Here is a 17,279-nt window from a genome sequence, read left to right as displayed (position 1 = left end):
CGCGGCGTCGCGCAGCCCGTCGATGAAAGACGCGCGCCGCGTTCAGTGTGTGTCTGTGGCCACTGTGTTCTCCCTCAAGGGACAAATATGGCGCAGCGGTGCACGGCTTCAATCGGGCTGCTACTTGTCTTCAGGATGCTCGTATCACAATGGTCACGATTTCTCCCTATGCAGTCCGTCACGCTGCGCATGGGACTGTTAGCATGCAGCGCGGTTCGATCCGAGCAACAGTAGCTTCAGAGAGGTCATGCGAGCTGATGATGACAAGCAACTTGTGCGGACAGGCTGCGTGCGAGAGTGAGGCGAGGATGCTCCAGTTGATGGGCAGAACCGTGCTTAGGCTTATCCTGCGCTGCCAGCTGAGCAACACAAGTGTCGCGATGCTCTGTCATCGCTGCGGCGTCGAAGAAGGCCCTGCGCTGATGCAATAGAGCGACATCAAGCCTTGCTCAGCTGCTTTTCTCTCATTTTTGAATTTGGTGTATGGTTCGCGGCGAATCACCATCGCAAGTGGCTGCTGACGAGCTGACCTTGCAGCTGCCGTTGCCCAGCCCTCGCGTTGCAGCTGCGGAATGTGGACGTTGAGTGCATTTGGTGCAGTCAACCGCTCAGGAAGTCTTGCGGCGTGGCATGTTGGACGGGCGAGACGTGATGGCTGCGTATATGCTACGCGGCTGCGCGGCGGTTGTGGAACAGCTGAAGGTGGTTGCAACTTCCTCCGAGGGCGATACGCAGCGCAGCGAGTTCTGCTGCGGCTGCGGCCGCGGCCTGACGCGTCTGAGCTGTACTCGCTTGCAGTGTCCCCGCGTCACGCTGCAGCGCCCAATGCACTGTCGGGTGATGCCGCGACAGTAGATGGCAAGTCACCTCACTCACGCACAGGCACTTGGACTGGTTCGTTGGAGACAGAAGCAGGCCATCTCACGCATTCGTGAGCGGCGAAGGGGCGCACAGCAGCAGGCCTCAGTATTGTGGCCGCCTCGGGTCGGCTTAGTCCCGCTTGACCTGTGGAAGGAGAACGGGTCCGCAGCTCAGGCGCATGCGCCGCAGTTGAGGGCAGAGAAGCCATCAGATTCTCGTCCCGGCTTCTCGCCCCTCTGCTTTCGATCGAATCTGATGGCTTCTCTACCCTCGCCTTTCGAGCGGCCCTTTGGCCTGGCCACGCCGCGCTCGCTGCCTGCCATCACGACGCCTTTACTTGCGCTTGCGTACTGCTTTACAACGCTCTACACGCCCAAGCGAGTGCCCAACTCTTCCTTCGCTCTCCTGCTTTGCGGCAAGGTGCACGACAAAGATTGGGTCGCAAAGGCGTCTGGACCTCGTCCCCGGAGACTGAGTGATGTGACGCCGACACACTCATGGTTCCCCAATCTTTCGCTCTTTGAGCACCAGATCAAGTGCGCGGCACTTGCCCCTCAAGGGCGCTGGAGTAAGCGCGACGGTGCGCTGCGAGAAAGAAGCAGCTCATGTCGACATACAGTCGTGAGGGGCGATCATGAAGGGCTTGCCGCAGGTGGGCGCCAGTGCAGCTTTCAGCTTGTCGGATCTGCAGAAGCCAAACATCATCCACGTAAGGCTCAGGCAGTCTCTCAAGGCTACATCTGGGCGGCTGCGGGCGTAAGATCCAGTCACGCAGTCACACTGGGGATTTCGAACTAGCATTGATTGCAAGAGGCAAAGAGCAGCTGCGTGACACGGTCAGACGACACAAGGATACGAACGGAATCTGGACAATGGAAAGCACAGCGCAAAGGTGGTTCGAGTCGAGCAGCGAATGGATGCGCGCTCAGGCTTCTGCACCCCACTCCTGGTAAGCGGGTCCTTTGTCCTCCGGAGCGCAAGCGTTCTGTCTGAAGTATTCTATTTCCACCGGCTTCCCATCGGGACCGAACGGACGGAAAGTGAGGGAGGCGGGGCCACCCCTGTTCATGACCATGAAGCGAATCGCATAGTACTTGTCCTTCTCGAGATCCGCGGTGAAGCTGCCCTTGCCGTTTGTGTTGCCGTCTCTGTGAACTTCGATGTCGCGATTCCCGTCGTTGTAGCCCTTGTAGGCGCCCTCATTTACCCACACACGCACCTCATCGTCCACGTCCTCGACATTGAAAGTGTACTTGCCAGTCGCAGAAGGTTTGATGTAGCCTCGCAGTTGCACGGCGTATCCGTTCGTCTTCAACGGGGTTGAGCCGTAAATGATGCCTTTGCCCGGGCCAGAATCTGGCTGGGCGAACGATACGCGCTCGGTCGTGCCAGTAGCGTCGGGCTTCAACTTTGCGAAGCTGTCCGACGGATCGTACTGAGGATGCGTTTTGTCGCTGTACGGCTTGTCATAGTACGCCCATTGCCAGCCTTGCACGTCTTTGCAGTGTGGATTCTCGACTACAACAGTGGGTCCACTAGGACCTTGAGTCGTGCTCGTGCGAGGAGTATCGCCGTTGTACGTCTTCGTGATGGTCGGGTAAGGGGTTTGGATGACCACGGTCGACTTGTCAGGTGATTCAGGAGGTGCGGTTGTGATTCTTCCGGCAGTAGGGGCTGGACGTGTCACCGTCGGCCATGGCTCGACCACGACGACCGTAGGCTTCTCCGGAGGCCCTTCGGTCAACGTAGTACGAGCTGGCCCACCCCTCGTGGTAGTTGGGTACGGCTCTTGAACGATGACCGTCTTGTCGTCGGGGTTCTCAGGAGGCGCGGTAGTGATCCTTCCTGCCGTAGGCGCCGGTTTGGTCACCGTCGGCCATGGCGTCACCACTGTGACGGTGTCTCCAGTTGTCTGTGTCGTAGCAGAAGGCCCTCCCTTTGTGATCGTTTTGAAGGGCTCCTGAACGATGACCGTCTTATCGTCGGGCCTATCAGGAGGTGCGGTTGTGATTCGTCCTGCAGTCGGGCCGGGTTTCGTGATCGTGGGCCATGGCGTCTGCACCACAATCGTCCTATCAGACTCTGGGCCTTGGGTCAGAGTCGTGGGGGTAGGGCCGCCCTGCGTCTTAGTCAAAGTCTTGAACGGCTCAACTACTACCACAGTTTCCTTCCCGGGAGGTCCTTCGGTCGTCGTCGTCTTTGCAGGTCCATTCTTCGTGATCGTCGGCCAGGGCGTCTGGACAACGACGGTGCGATCGGATTCTGGGCCTTGGGTAAGAGTAGTGGCGGTCGGGCCGCCTTGTGTCTTGGTCAGCGTCTTGTAAGGCTCCACGACTACGACGGTCTCCTTTCCAGGAGCTCCCTCGGTGGTGGTCGTCTTTGCAGGCCCATTCTTGGTGACCGTCGGCCATTTGGTCTGCACCACAACGGTGGGAGACTCCGACGGTCCTTCAGTCAGCGTGGTAGCTGTCGGCCCTCCTCTCGTTTTGGTGACCGTCTTGTAAGGCTCGATCACCACGACTGTGGGCTTTTCGGGAGTGCCTTCGGTGAGAGTTGTAGGCACAGGGCCCTGCCCGGTGACGGTGACAGTCGAGGGAGAGACGGGCGTCTTCTCCGGGCCTTTGGCCGGATTTTCGACGACGACAGTCACAGTCGCGGGCCCACCCTGCGTATATGTCCTTGCAGTGCTGCCGGTACCCTCCTTGGTCACAGAGATGGTCGAGACTTTGATCTGCTCGACGACGGTAGGATGAGCTGGGTCACCCAGCGTGTACGTGCTCGACTCGCTGCCGTAGGTAGTGCTGTAAACGGTCGAGATTGGGGCCACTGGAGTGGGGTCCGGCACCGTAGAAGTTGGCCCAGGCCCTGGCTTCGGGTGAGGATGGGGATGCGGGTGTGGGTGAGGGTGCGGGTGCGGGTGCGGGTGCGGGTGTGGATGAGGATGGTTGCCACGCTTCTGAGCGTGAGGTGCTGCTGAGACACTGCTGAGGCTGAGTGCCAGAACGACAAAGGCGTAAAGGGCGCGCATCGTAAGGAGGGGATGATGTGCGGGATGAGGGAACGATGAACAGGTCGTGGTCGTTGCCCCTTTATCTCTTTCCAGAGACCCCAATCCTCACATTGAGTCAAGCCATCGTCGTCATGCGTTCTACTCAATGCGTCGAAGCGTCGTCATGCCGTCACGCTGTCACGCTGTCACGCCGTCATGCCGTCTCTCCGTTTCTCCCTTCAACTTCGATGCTCCCACGATGCGCCCGCGATGATCGAAGTGGGAGTGGCGAAGTAGAGCACACACTTGCTTTTCTCTCATGGCTTCTCCCGAGGCTGTGTCTCTTTGACTGGCCAAGGGCAGCAAGCTGCGCAGTATTGATGGCGTCACTAAGGAGGACATGGAGGTGCCAAATCGATTGGGTGGGTGTTTCTTCTGCGCGTCTTGTGCCGGCGGCGCCAGTATTTGCCATCGCAAATAGCCGAACAATCAGTGGCATCTCACACCGCAATCAATGGCAGCTGATACCGCAATCTCGCGTCACATCTTGTCCGACAATGTCTGGTACACGTCGAAGTGCACCACTCCTCTGGTACGCGTCGCAGTGCACCGCCCTACTTGCTCGACAGGCCCCAAGGCTGGAATAGAAGCCATCAACAATAGAAAGACGGTGCATCAAATGCGGCGAACAATGTCGAAGTCGTTCCCATGACAGCCTTGAGTTGATTTCTCTCGCTTCGCACAGTCCTCATCTGACATGTCAAAGAGCAACGCAGATCAGACACAGGCGCAAATGTCGAGTGGAGAGAAGCTTTCAGTTTATTGCCATTTGTCCTTGACACAAGTGTTCCCGCCTCGCGCCACGCTCATCACGCTCGCCGCTTGCCTCCGCCATCACACCTTTACCGCCCCTTTTGCGCTCGCCGCCGCCTGCTCCACAACGCTCTCGACGCCCAATTGAGTGCCCAACTCCTCTTGCCTCGCGCTCCGCATCGCCAACACATCGTCCAGGGTACCGCGCCCGTCCCGCCTCTCGAACACCTCTTCATCAATCGTCGATCGAGCTAGTAGATGCCACACTCGCACCTCCTTGACTTGGCCAAATCGCAGGCATCGCCCGCGAGCTTGCTCCATCGTCGAGCGATACGTCGCCGCATCGTCGCTGATCAGCGAAGAAAGGAAAATGACGTGGTTCGCAATCGTGAGGTTGGACCCAGCAGCGCTCTCGTCGGCAACATCCAGCAAGAGTACACGTGGGGCAGTGCCGCGTTGGTAGTCGTCCAATACTTGCGATCGCTGCTTGGCGTTGCCCTTGACCCGAGTGAACTTGATCCGGTACGATGTCAAAGCCTGCGCCGTCTTCTCCAAGAGACCCTCGAACTGCACGAATAGAATGATCCTGTCCTCCGCTGGAATCAACCTCTCGTTGCGCAACAGCCCGGCTAGTTGGCTCATCTTCTCGCCGAAAGCGGACACTTTAGTATTCTCTACACCCAAAGACGTAGCCGCGATGATCGACGTCGGCTTGGCATCGGCGTTGCAGCCGGATTCGGGGCACTTGCCCTTCCATGCCTCCCTCTGCCCGCATTCGAGGCAGAAGAGATGGCCGCACACAGAGGAGAGCGCGAGGTTGGCGAAAGTAAGCTGAGACTTGCACCCAGGGCAGTCGCCGCAAACGGCGTGACCCTGGCTCATCTGGATGGATCGGATGTTCTCAAAGTAGCGCAGAGAACGTTGACGGGCGGCCGTCTCGTTGCGGAGTTGGACGAGATGGTGTACGAGAGCTCGCGCATGAGTCTCTTGAAGCCAGGCTAATCTCGCTCGCTCCTCGTCGTTGCTGCCGCCGCGTTTGGACAATTGCGCCTCGAGGTCCTTGATCGCTTTCACCGACGCCTCCTTCTCCTCGGCACGTAGCGCAGTGTCGTCGAGACCATCGCTGTCTTCGCCCTCCTCGTCTTCACTATCATCGCGCTTGCGACCCTTGGCCTTCGCACCGCCCCTCTTTGCTGCCGCCGCTCGCTGTTTGCGTACCTCGTCCACAGCAGCAGCAGCAGCCCGCCTCTTCAGAGCCTCCTTCAGCTCTTTGGCGCCGTACTGCTTGCGACCCACGCTCGCCGTCAGGCTCGCTTCCAGGCAATTGGCCGCTTCGAGTATCTCGGCGACAGCTTGCTTGCTTTCACGGTCGCCGTACTTGGCGCTGATGGCATTCTTTGCAAAGGAGACGAGCGCTTGTTTGGCATCATCACGGTAGCCATAGTGTAGAGCCATGAGGAAATGCTGCTCCTTGGCCGCCGCTAGCTTCTCGGCGAGCTCTTCCTTGCACAATGCTAGCTGCTTTGCGCGCTCTTCGATGATGAGGTCGCATGCTTCAATGGCGTTTTGCGCTCGCTCGCGCTGGCTAAGCACGAAATGGGCAGCCTGGCGCGACAGCGCCTCCTCAGGACTGGAACTTTCGCCGAGCGTGGTGCGTAGGCGGTGATCACGGTCGTTCTCGCTGGCGAGCACCTTGGCGCGAGCTGGCCCTCGGAACAAGCTGCGAGCGTGGCGCAGGTCGAGCGCTTCGATGGTGTGCTGAAGCTCGAGGTAGCAAGCTCGCTCTGCAGCTGGCATCCGGATTGGCTTGAGCACCTCGATTGACGCAATTTCGTCAATCTCGGCGACATTCTGTCTGACGAAGCGGTCCAAGAATGACTGTCCGATACGCTGCCTGCGGTGATGCCAAGCTGGCGAGTGCACCTCGACGAAGCTCCTGAATCGCTCGACATTTGAGCGTGCCTTGTTACGCGAGGTCCTACTCCTCGAAGAGCTATCCGCATAGTCGGCATCATCCTCCACACCCAAATGCACATTGAGGAACGCCGCCATCGAGCGAATGTCGGCAAAGTCGCCCGTCTTCGGCGTACCCGAAAGCACCCAGGTCGAGCTCGCGGTGAGCGAACGTACGGCTGAAAAGACGCGACCAGCTTCGGCGGCAATGTAGTGAAACTCGTCGATGATGACGCGACGCCACGAGAACGATTCGAGCGGTGGCGAAGTCATGTCCGTCCATCGCTTCAGGCCAGTCTTGATGCCCCAGACGTCCGAGACTTTTTCACGCTTGATCTGCTCCCAAGCATCCTCCACGCCACCGTCCTCCTCATCATCGCCGCCCTCCAAGGCCTTTTCCCGCGCGTACTGCTTGCCCACGACACGTTTCTTGGCCTTGTAAGTGGTGAGATGAGCGGGGTCGAATCCCTTGCGTTCCTTGATGCTCTGCCACAGCGTGCGGCCGCGGTCGTCGAGTTGCAGCTCCTTGACTCGCTCCGGCAGACACGAGATGCTCTTGGCCAACGCAGAGTCAAAAAAGCGACCCTCGCGTTGCGGGATAGGATTAGCAGCTGCGAATGCGGCCAGCGAGTCAAAGTACGAGTCCGACTTATAGACTGACACGCTCATGATGACAATGTCTACGCGCTGTAGTCGCTCGATTGTCGTCTTGTTGAGATCGGCCTTGCTGAAGATGACGTGGACGGAGAGCTTGCTGCCTACAAATTTGCGCACTTCATTCTCCCATTGCTTGCAGAGTTGTGGAGGCACAATGACCAGCGTCGCCTTGGTAGGTATGAGGCTAGGATTTGCGGGCGGAGGCGAGGCGCCTTGCTCCCGCTGCTTAGCGATCAGTGCGAGCGAGATAGCTGTCTTGCCGTAGCCAACTGCGTCCGCAATCACTCCGCCTCGCACCACACGCGACTGCCGAGCCATCCCCTCTGCACACCACTCGAGCGCGGGCAAGCTCGCCTCGCTGACTTCCTCCTCTGTGAATGGCTCTACGTCGCCCTCTTGCGCCAGCATCCAATTAAGAGAGCGCTTCTGCTCCTTGCGCAGCGAGAGCTTGAAGTGTTGCGGATCCTCAGCCTCGGGGTCGTGACGATTCGAGCGCAGCTCGTACTTGGGCAGATTGAAGGGGGTTAGCGTCGGATCAACCCGAGTGAGGCGCCACGACGGCGTCGGCTGTTGGGCATCGCCGCGCTGCGGCAGGCGTGAGAGAGCTCGGTGCATAAGCGTCGCGGGGTTGACAGCAAGACGTAGCCTACCGCATCCGTCGTCGTCAGTGCGCAGGTGAAGTAGGAATGGGAATGGCCTGTTCTTCATCGCTTGCTCGTAAGGCCCAGCCTCGCGCTCATTCTCGATGGGGATAGGCAGCGTATTGCCCTTCTTGAGCCATTGAATGGAAGGCGGAGCTGGTGCACATTCGATGCAGCAGCTGGCCGTATACGTACGCTTTGCCTGCATCCAATTCGCCCAAGAACGCACCTCGGGCACCCTCTCGATGAGCCACGACAGCTTCTCGAAAGTCTGCCTGCCTTGGTGCTCCAAATCGACCTCCACCCACCTTCCGCGGGCTCGAGGCCAAACATTGCCGCTGTCGTCGTTGCTGCGGTCGCTGAGCGAAGTCGTGCAGGCAAGCACCGTCTGCGCTTCGGAGCAGCCTGCCTTTTCGAGATTGAGATGGAGCTGCGATGATGGGATCGCAATTGTGGCGCTCTTCTCTTCGTGGTATGGCCCCATGATCAGGCCCGCGCACGGGACCCACTGCCCGCACAAAGTCGTCTCGACCGTCTGCGTCTTCTCCTTGTGCTCTCCTCGCTGGCGTTGGTACGACGCAGAGAGCTTCTCAAACTCATCTGGCGTGAGCTCGACCTCGTCTTCGACGGTGGGATCGCGCGGCGCAAGTGGTGGCTTCCATCCAGACTTGAAGCTGGCAAGTACAGGGCGATCCTTGGGGTAGTTGAGCATGCCGAGCTTTGAGGAGAACACGTAGGCGTCGTCGGATGAAGAGCCGTATCGAGCAGCATCGATAAAAAGGTAAAGTGGGCGCTCGCCCCCTTTGCGCTTGTGAAGCGAGGCGTTGGCTTGCCCGCACTCCGGCAGCAGCTCGTATTCTCCACACAGAGTGGTCTCAGCTTGCGATGCGCTGTCACCCACCTTCTCAATTGTCATCTTGGAGTAGCGCTTGGTGCCAGCGTACTCTCCACGAATGCCCATTGATGCCTGCCACGAGTCTATCTGTTCGCCATGGCACACGACGTTCATTGTAGCGCGATTGCGTGTCGGCAAGTTGAGCTCCCACTTCTGCCCGAGTTCAAGAAGTGTTGCTCTACGCCCCCCCTGGATATCGATACGCTGACGAGCTACGGGTTGTAGGAGGAGCTTGCGCAGCACGCTGCCCTCGGGCTCCCTCTTGTCTGGCTCGACAAAGATCTGCCAGAATGGCTCCACGGGGTCCAGGACAAGCTCCATGCGTGATGAAGAGAGCGAGAAGAACTCTGCCGTCCAGATGCGACCGCGTATGAGGTGGGAGAAGCGGAACTCTGCGTGATTCAGCACCTTCTCCACGCGCTCCTGCCAGCGCTTTCCCTCTGAGCCGAGACCAGTAGCCCCTGCAGCTGCTCGTGAGATCCCGCTCGCCCTCATTGCCAAACGCATGGGCAGAGCCTTCTTGAGCACATCCTCAAAGTCACGAGGCAACGTACGGTGTGCGGCGGCCTCATCCATGGCAAAGCTGTGCAACGGCCGCGATTTGCACGTCCCGCATACCGTCTGGTCGCAGTGACGGCAGCGCCAAATGTCCACCTTGCACTCGTTGGATCCCTCGCAGATGCACAGCTGGCTCGATGACGCCGCTTGCTGGAGAAGCTTGCTAAAGTCGATAGCCTCCATCGAGACTAGATCGTAGTCCTCCTCGACAAGCGACCCAATCACATCGACCTCTTTACGACGGCGCGGCGCGTCGATGTCGTGGAGCAAACGCGCAGACGTCTTAGGGTCGAGACCTTGCCTCTCAGCTTCGAGGTCGGGGCGAGCAAGTACGAGCGCCGCGAGGATGCACACGCCCACTACCGTCGAGCTCATGGCGTTGCCTGCGAGGTTCTGAAGCTGATCATCGCTCTCGCGCGTGAGGAGCAGCTCATTGATGGGCAAGCCTTGCAATGACAGGGCCTCCAATCCAGTGACGGGTCCGCCGCGGCTGGTGAGAAAGGGCATACCCGACGGCGTGAGACAGCCCGTGATACCCGGTTGAGGAGCGACGATGTTGCGGTCGACGTTCTGACTGAGCTCCCACACTCGACTCTTGAAGTGCGGATCTTCTCCGCGCTTGGCGTCCCGCAATACGGTGATGTCCATGAGGTCAAGTACTCGTTCCGGCTGAGGTCGAGCGAACTCGTTCCATGCTCCGTGCGACATTGCGCAGGAGCCTCCCTCCTCCCATGCAGTGAATGGTCGAGCCTGACCGAGCTTCTCAAATCCGCGCGCCTCTTCGTGTCGACCTTGGCACTTGGACCAGTCGATGGTGCTTCTGCTCTTGCCGGCCTCCTCGTGACCCATTTTGGCACGCGTAGCTTGAATGCGCTGGTCCGTCGTGGGCAGCATGAAGGCCTCGATGGGCGACGACGCGGGACGTTGCAAAGACGAGACGAGATTGTGCCAGTTGGCAGGGTAGTCGCCCTTCTTGTTCCTGCTCGCGAAAAAGTAGCCTCGCTGTCGCGTCTGCGGGATGTAGTAGTTCTTGGTGTCGAAGCGAGTGGAAAAGGACGAGTCGTAGTCGGCCTCTTCAAAGAACTTGCCCACTCCCTCCCACGGTGCCGACTTGACATTTTCGAGAATCACGATAGCTGGCTGGTTGCGCTTGACCCAGTCGAGCATGCCGAAAAAGGTGCGACCAGACTCGCCCCCCTCATTGATGGCCTTTTTTGCATTGTTCAAACCAGAATAGTCGACGCAGCTTGTCCCGGCAACAAGTACGTCGATGTCGCCCGGCACTTCGACCAGGGCTCCGTATGCTGTATGAGCGCGAGGCTTGCCAAGTTCAGTGACGTCGCGGAAGAGAAGAGGGGGCGAGAAGTTACGCTCTATGTAGGCCTGCTTGAATGGCTCGAGCTCGCAGGAAAAGACGTGCTCAATGGCCATCTTGATGCCCCATTTTGCCTCGACGGCACGTGAGATGAGGTTGAGAGCAAGCAGAGGAGACTCGGTACCGCTGCACATTGTAGCGACTCTTAGAGCACGTCCTTTGCCGGCCAGCGTCTGGGCCAGGGGCTTGAGGAGAGCCTCTGGCATGCGATCGACGATGTCGGCGTAGATTTCGCTGAGGTCGGACATGGGAGGCCAGAGATGATCCTTTGCCTTTTGCTCGGCCTCTTTTGCGAGAGCGGCTGCCTGCGCTTCGGTAGGGCAGTGTGGGATATGCTTGGTGGACCGTCCTCGGCGAAAGTCTGGCGCCCACTTCTGACCGGAGACACCGAGCTTCCCGCCTCGTGCTGAGCCGCTTACCCGCCCCTTCTTAACTTTGCTGCTCGACGCTTTGCCAAATGCATCATCGTCTTCGTCGCTGTCTGCTAGAAAGTCGGAGTCTCTTTGCTTCTCATTTGCCCGACGGGAGGACGTGGATTGGAAGAAGGGGTGGGTGCGCGAGGTGGATGCGGCGCTGAAAGCGACGCCCGGCTTGGTGAAGAAACTCGCCAGCGATGATTGCTTCAGGGTATTGCTGTGCTTTGGTGTATTGGATAGATCAATGGTGACCTGTGGGAAGCCGATAGGCGATGGCTTGGGGTCGAGGAGGGGCATCTCTGCCTCGTTGGAAGGCGTCTCGAGGGCATCGGTGTCCTCAGGCTGACAGCTGCCACTGCCGCTACGGGCGAGAGAAGGGGTTTCGTCGTCTTGATCGCTGTGATCTACTGCGTCGTCGTCGTCATCATCCTCATCATCGCTGCTGCTGGATCCCTCGGCAAAGTCGCTGTCGTCGTCGGCATCGTCGCTCACACGACGTCGTTTCGTCTGCGATTTGCCAAGGCCGCCAAGATCATCTTCAGAACCTTCGTCGTCAGAGATGACCAGTGGCCTGCGAGCAGTAGCCGCAGCCCTTTGCGGTCGCGGTCGCCCAGGGGAAGAAGACATTGTGTTGGACACAGGAGGAAGGGCAACGCTCGAGTGCGGGGAGAAAGTCTCAGTCGTGCGGGCGCCATTCCACTTTCGAGCAGCGCGTCGCGTGAGGGCATGCGTGTGCAGGCAAGGGCGGAAGTGGATGCTCCCAAACCACGTGGGTGGAGCCCTTCGCACGAAAAGATTCGAGAGCGACGAGCGACGAGCGAAAGGACTCGATGCGCTTATACCTTTTGTTACCTCTGCTTCGTCTGCTCCTTGTCGCAATGGCAGACGCAATGGACGTCGACGGGAGCTCGTCTCTCGCAGACAAGATAACCATTGTGAGTTCGTGGAGACAATGGTGTTGCAGCCGTAGCCTTCATCTGACTCGCCCTGACTCGCCCTGACTCGCACACAGCTCCCCGGTTACGCATCGGACTTCTCGGCGGCCACATTTTCCCTCAAGGAGGAGGACCACACGCTGGGCAACGCCCTTCGGTGGATGCTGATGAAGGAGTGAGTATCAGCGCCAAGTCATTGTTGCGCCCAATGACTAGAAAATAGCAGTATAGATTGGCCGACCGAGCCCCGCAAAGGCTCCAGTAGGACATGAAGAGACAGCATAAACACAAACAGGAATTCTTCGTTTCTGAGGGCATCAGCGTGGTCAGCGTGGCATTCAGGCTGCAGTGCAGCGCCAGCTGACTCTGTGCAACCTTGCATCTCCTCCCTCGCTGTAGTCCGGACGTCGAATTCTGCGGATACAGCAACCCGCACCCCTCGGAGGCTAAGATCCATCTGCGTATCCAAATGTACGGTGAGCATCGCAGCGCAGCGAATCGTAAATTTGGAGGTTGGCACACGGTGATGACACGCACTAAGGGATAAATGCGGCAGAGTTGGGCCCATGAGGCCTTTCTCATTGATGACTCGCACTTTAACACAATTGTTCCTACTGAGATGGCGCGAGGCAGGAGGCAAGAGACTATCCACGAGAGACAAACAGTGTCGCTCACTCTACCACACCTGGATCCCGCTCAGATGCACAATCCGTCTTCCCAGCCCTTCGTAGAGCCCTGACCAACCTTTCGGACCTCTTCTCGACGATCGACGGCCATTACCAAGAGGCAATGGAGGCCGGTGCCTACGAGAGGTTTGAGGAGAAGAAGCTCGATCCGGAGTGGCTCAAGGCGTTCAAGGAGGAGGGAGAGAGGAAGAAGGCAGCAAAGGAGAAGCAGTGATTGGCGCGGAGCGAGGGAGAGGGAAAGAGGAGCATCATCGTAGCATCTGTACCATCATCGTGTATTTTACATATCCATTCCCCATCGTCGATGTCACCTACGCGTGTGTGTGTGTGTGTGTGTGTGTGTGTGTGTGTGTGTGTGTGTGTGTGTGTGTGTGTGTTGTTTACGTAAGCTGCTGCCTTGCCGCTGCTCTTGAATGGCGTTGCTGCCTGCCTGTCGAGATCGGACTGAGGATTTTGGTGGAAAGCAACTCTCACAAAAGTCGTGATGAAGCCGTCGCGATGGTGGGCTGCTGCAGCGCAAGGGACATCAGCTTCAGCGTCTTCATCAATACCGCAACCGGCGACACTTCGTGGACGACTGGCGCAAGGAAGACCTGATGAGAGAATAGAGGAGTCGGTGTCTGCGACAATTCAGGCGACGGTGCGGTCAGTGCGCGTCCATTCCAAAGTGTCGTTCCTCAACCTCTCGGACGGTTCACTGGCAGGAGACTCGACGATCCAAGCTGTCCTTCGCAATTCCGTCACACTCAAAGAAGCAGAAGGCAAAATCTTGTCGCCAGGAGCCGCAGTCCGGCTCACAGGCAAGCTGCAAGCTAGCAGAGGCAAAGGGCAACAACTCGACTTCGTCATCAACTCAGGCAGCGTGGTAGCAGGTTGCGATGCTGCGCGGCATCCCTTCTTGTCAACGAGCTTCGAGCCGTCGACCTCTTTGGCCCGAAAGAATGCCCATCTTCGCACTCAGATTCCCTCTTTCGCTGCCACGCTGCGCCTTCGTGCCAGACTCGAAGCAGCAATGGCCTCCTACCTCGATGGCAAGGGCTACACGCAAGTACGGCCGCCGATTATGACCAGCAGCGACTGTGAAGGAGGAGGAGAGGTATTTCAAGTCGTCGAGCCAAAGTCAAAGAAGGACAAGGACATGGCATCAGCCGGCACCGCCGCTACGCCCACGTACCTGACCGTCTCCTCACAGCTTCACCTTGAAGCACTCATGCTCGGTCTAGGCAGAGTCTATACATTCACTCCAGCATTCAGAGCAGAGGATAGCGCCACAAATCGTCACCTGCGTGAGTTTTGGATGTGCGAAGTTGAGATGCCAACAATGTCAGACTCTGCCGCCTCCGAGCTCCAAGAGGTCATCGTCATCGCAGAGGAATCCATCAAGGCTGGAGCTCGGGCTGCCTTGGGAATCGCGAGCGGCAACGAAGAGGCACAAGTTGCTCGACAAGATGCCCAGTATCTGTACGCAGGGGTAGAGGGCAAGAGACTAGACGATCTAGAGCGCTACATCGATCAGCCATGGGCGCGCATGACTTACGGCGACGCCATCGAGACGCTCCAACGCCACCACGTCGGCAACAACGGCTCCTCGACACCACCACCGGCCTGGGGACATGACCTCTCCTCAGAGCAAGAGCGCTTCTTGGCGGAGCAAGTTGCTCAAGGACCCGTCTTCGTCACAGACTACCCCGCTCACCTCAAGCCCTTCTATATGCGAGAGGGCGAGGATGCAGAGGGACGCAGAATAGCCAGGTGTTTCGATCTCCTCGTTCCGGGGCTCGGCGAGCTAGTGGGAGGAAGTCTGAGAGAGGATAATATCGCTGTGCTCAAGCGCAAGCAGCAGGAAGCAAAGGGCAATCGAGATGATCGAGCAGAGGCTCTGTCCTCATCATCGGCCCTCAATGCATGGTACGTCGACTCGCTACGATCCTCCGGCATGCCGCCACACGGCGGTTTCGGTATCGGCATGGAGCGACTCGTCGCCTGGCTTGCAAATCGAGAGAGCGTACGAGACGTCAGCGCGTTTCCTCGCGTTGGCAGGTCTTCAGCGGCGGCCATCTCTGAGGCAGGGGCCAGGTGGCAGTATTGAAAAGGAGCAGAGAGAGAGAGAGAGAACAGCTTTTGATTTTCGAGAGAGAAGGGGAAGAGATAAAGAGGGCGCACTTGCACGTTTTGTGGTGGTTGGAGGGGGTTGGTGGACGAGCGAGAGGGTATTGAGGCAAGGCGGAGATGCGAAATAAAAGGGAAAATTCAATGGGCTGAGAGTCGATCACCTATTCTTGATCGTGTTGATGTTCTTCGTCCCCAACACTGTTATGCGCCCTCGCCATCCAATCGCCGCCTACTTGACTTCATCACCTTCTTTAGGCCATGGTAGCGTCCCCGCCCTCGGCGTGAGGTGCAGCAGCCCCACCCGTGGCAGCGGCGCCACCAGAAGAGTTGCGCAGTCCCTCGAAGTCACGCCAGTTGCGGTTGAACTCAATGTCCAGGGCGCGACCGCCGTAGACGTAGTTGGAGAACTTGGCAATGGCCGTCTCTGCCTCCTCCACGGTGGCGAACTGAACAACACCGACACCCTTGGAGCGACCGCCCTCGAAGAGGATCTCGGCCTCGTCGACCTTGCCCGTGGTTTGGAAGAGCTCAACGAGATCCTCGTTGGAAGTAGACCAGGGGAGCTGCGCGGGCGGGTGGGTAATAGAGGATGTCAGCTTTAGCCTCATCTTGACTCATGCGCTGCACACTCACGTTCTTGACGAAGATCTGCATCGAGGGGTCAGCAGGCGGGAGCTGCTGTTGCTGGTAGCCGCCAGCGCCGCCGTGAGGGCCACCACCCATACCACCACCGTAGCCGCCTCGACCACCGAATCCACCGCCGAAGCCACCGCGGGGACCACCGAAGCCACCACGAGGGGGGCCGTAGCCTCCACCAAAGCCACCACGGCCGCCGAAGCCACCACCGTATCCTCCTCCGCCGAAGCCTCCAGCGAAGCGGTCCTGTGGAAGCGAGAGGGGAAGGAGACAGATGAGCACAACGGAGCAAGCTGAGCCACGACCTGCTCGCCACTTGACATTCGCACTCACCTCGCGAACCTCGATCTGACGTCCGTTCCAGTCGAAGCCATTGTACATCTGGATGGCGTTTTGAGCGTCCTCGGGCGTAGCAAAGACGACGATGCCGGATCCCTTGGGCCTTCCGTCGGGGCCCATGTTGATGTCAGCACGGACGATGTTGCCAGCAGTGCGGAAGAGATCCTTGAGCTCTTGCCAGCCAGCCTGGAAGGGGAGGTTGCCAATGTAGAGCTGGGCGCCGGGGGGAGCCATTGAAGGGGGAGGGGGGCCGTTGAAGCCACCGCCGTACCCTCCGCCGTACCCGCCACCATAACCCCCGCCGTATCCTCCTCCGTATCCACCACCGTAGCCGCCACGACCACCGAAACCGCCGCCGAAGCCACCACGAGGGGGACCGCCGAAGCCACCGCGGCCGCCAAAGCCACCACGGCCCATGGATGCGGGGACACCGTAGCGAGCCTCCTGCTCACGGTCCTGCAGAAGGCAACAGGGGACGATGAAGGAAAGTGAGCTGGTGCGCAGCAGGTGAGCGAGCGTCATATGCGCTGCGATGACTCACCTCGCGAATGAAGACGGGTCGTCCGAGCAGAGGAGTGTCGCTGAGCTCCTTGATGGCGCGCTGTGCCTCTTCAGGTCGCTCGTATTCGACGATACTGTGAATGAGGAAGGGTCATGGTATATGCGGGTGAGTGATTGGTCCTCTTTGGCATCCACCTCATTATTGCGACCTACTCACCCGCAACCCTTGGACATGCCGTTGGGGAGAGAAAGGACCTCCGAGAAGACGACGTTGCCAGCTGCCATCCAAAGCGACCCATGCAACGCACAACGCAATCCGTCAGCCAACCAGCCCAAGCACCTCTGACGACTACGATGATGAAAGCCTCCGCGACCCACGACCCACGACCCACGACCCGCGACGATACCAAGCCAAGCCACACGACGTCGCAAATGCCTGGCCAATCCAAGCCCCACACGTCGCCCAACCGATTGCCAGCGATATAGACATCTCTGTCTCGAGTATATGCACCCCAGGTGGATGGTGGACGAGTGTGGGGGTTCTTCGAAAGGCGTAGTTGTGGTGGTGATGGCGGTGGGCCTCGAATGATGGAAAGAAGGGAAGGAAAAAGGGAAATGGCGACCAACCCCACTAGCTAACTACTACGCACCCTCCCTCATGAAGTCCTTGAGAATGTTCCACTTGACGTCGTAGCTGAGGTTGCCGACGTAGACTCGGCACTCCTTCTTGCTCCTCGAAGCAGCCTCCTGAGCGGGCGTCTGCTGCTGCGAGTCGGTCGCCCCGTTGGCGGGCGAAGCCATGGTAGCCTCCATGGCGTTGTTTCCAATCTCCTCGGCCATTGTGTTCACTGATGGGTGGTAATTGACGATGTCGATATGATAATAGTTGGTGGACAAGACGTCCAAGTGGCC

General features: G+C 58.8%; 4 protein-coding genes across 4 annotated transcripts; 1 reads left to right on the top strand and 3 right to left on the bottom strand.

Moving 5' to 3' along the window:
• Positions 1 to 1,786: 1,786 nt before the first annotated feature.
• BDZ90DRAFT_263168 (hypothetical protein) lies at positions 1,787 to 3,889 on the bottom strand (the record flags this gene model as incomplete). Its single annotated transcript, XM_025508579.1, has 1 exon — positions 1,787 to 3,889. The coding sequence occupies one exon, from the start codon at positions 3,887 to 3,889 to the stop codon at positions 1,787 to 1,789; it is 2,103 nt and encodes a 700-aa protein (XP_025359236.1).
• A 761-nt stretch (positions 3,890 to 4,650) lies between these two features.
• On the bottom strand, positions 4,651 to 12,092 carry BDZ90DRAFT_276289 (hypothetical protein; the record flags this gene model as incomplete). The annotated part of the gene is made up of 2 exons (XM_025508919.1): positions 4,651 to 11,939; positions 12,001 to 12,092. The coding sequence occupies 2 exons, from the start codon at positions 12,090 to 12,092 to the stop codon at positions 4,745 to 4,747; spliced, it is 7,287 nt and encodes a 2,428-aa protein (XP_025359235.1). The 3' UTR covers positions 4,651 to 4,744.
• Positions 12,093 to 12,882: 790 nt separating this feature from the next.
• Positions 12,883 to 14,868, top strand: BDZ90DRAFT_265837 (class II aaRS and biotin synthetase; the record flags this gene model as incomplete). The annotated part of the gene is made up of 2 exons (XM_025508682.1): positions 12,883 to 12,989; positions 13,371 to 14,868. 2 exons carry the CDS (start codon positions 12,883 to 12,885, stop codon positions 14,866 to 14,868), a joined length of 1,605 nt encoding a protein of 534 aa, XP_025359234.1.
• On the bottom strand, positions 14,672 to 17,168 carry BDZ90DRAFT_256747 (RNA-binding domain-containing protein; the record flags this gene model as incomplete). The annotated part of the gene is made up of 6 exons (XM_025507900.1): positions 14,672 to 15,454; positions 15,525 to 15,773; positions 15,861 to 16,322; positions 16,408 to 16,501; positions 16,585 to 16,645; positions 17,018 to 17,168. 6 exons carry the CDS (start codon positions 17,166 to 17,168, stop codon positions 15,143 to 15,145), a joined length of 1,329 nt encoding a protein of 442 aa, XP_025359233.1. The 3' UTR covers positions 14,672 to 15,142.
• Between the last annotated feature and the right edge of the window lie 111 nt (positions 17,169 to 17,279).

Source organism: Jaminaea rosea (assembly GCF_003144245.1).
Source record: "Jaminaea rosea strain MCA 5214 unplaced genomic scaffold BDZ90scaffold_19, whole genome shotgun sequence".
In the NCBI taxonomy this organism is placed as follows: Eukaryota; Fungi; Basidiomycota; class Exobasidiomycetes; order Microstromatales; genus Jaminaea; species Jaminaea rosea.
The sequence above is the reverse complement of the archived record's forward strand: the minus strand, read 5'-3'. Positions and strand labels throughout refer to the sequence as shown.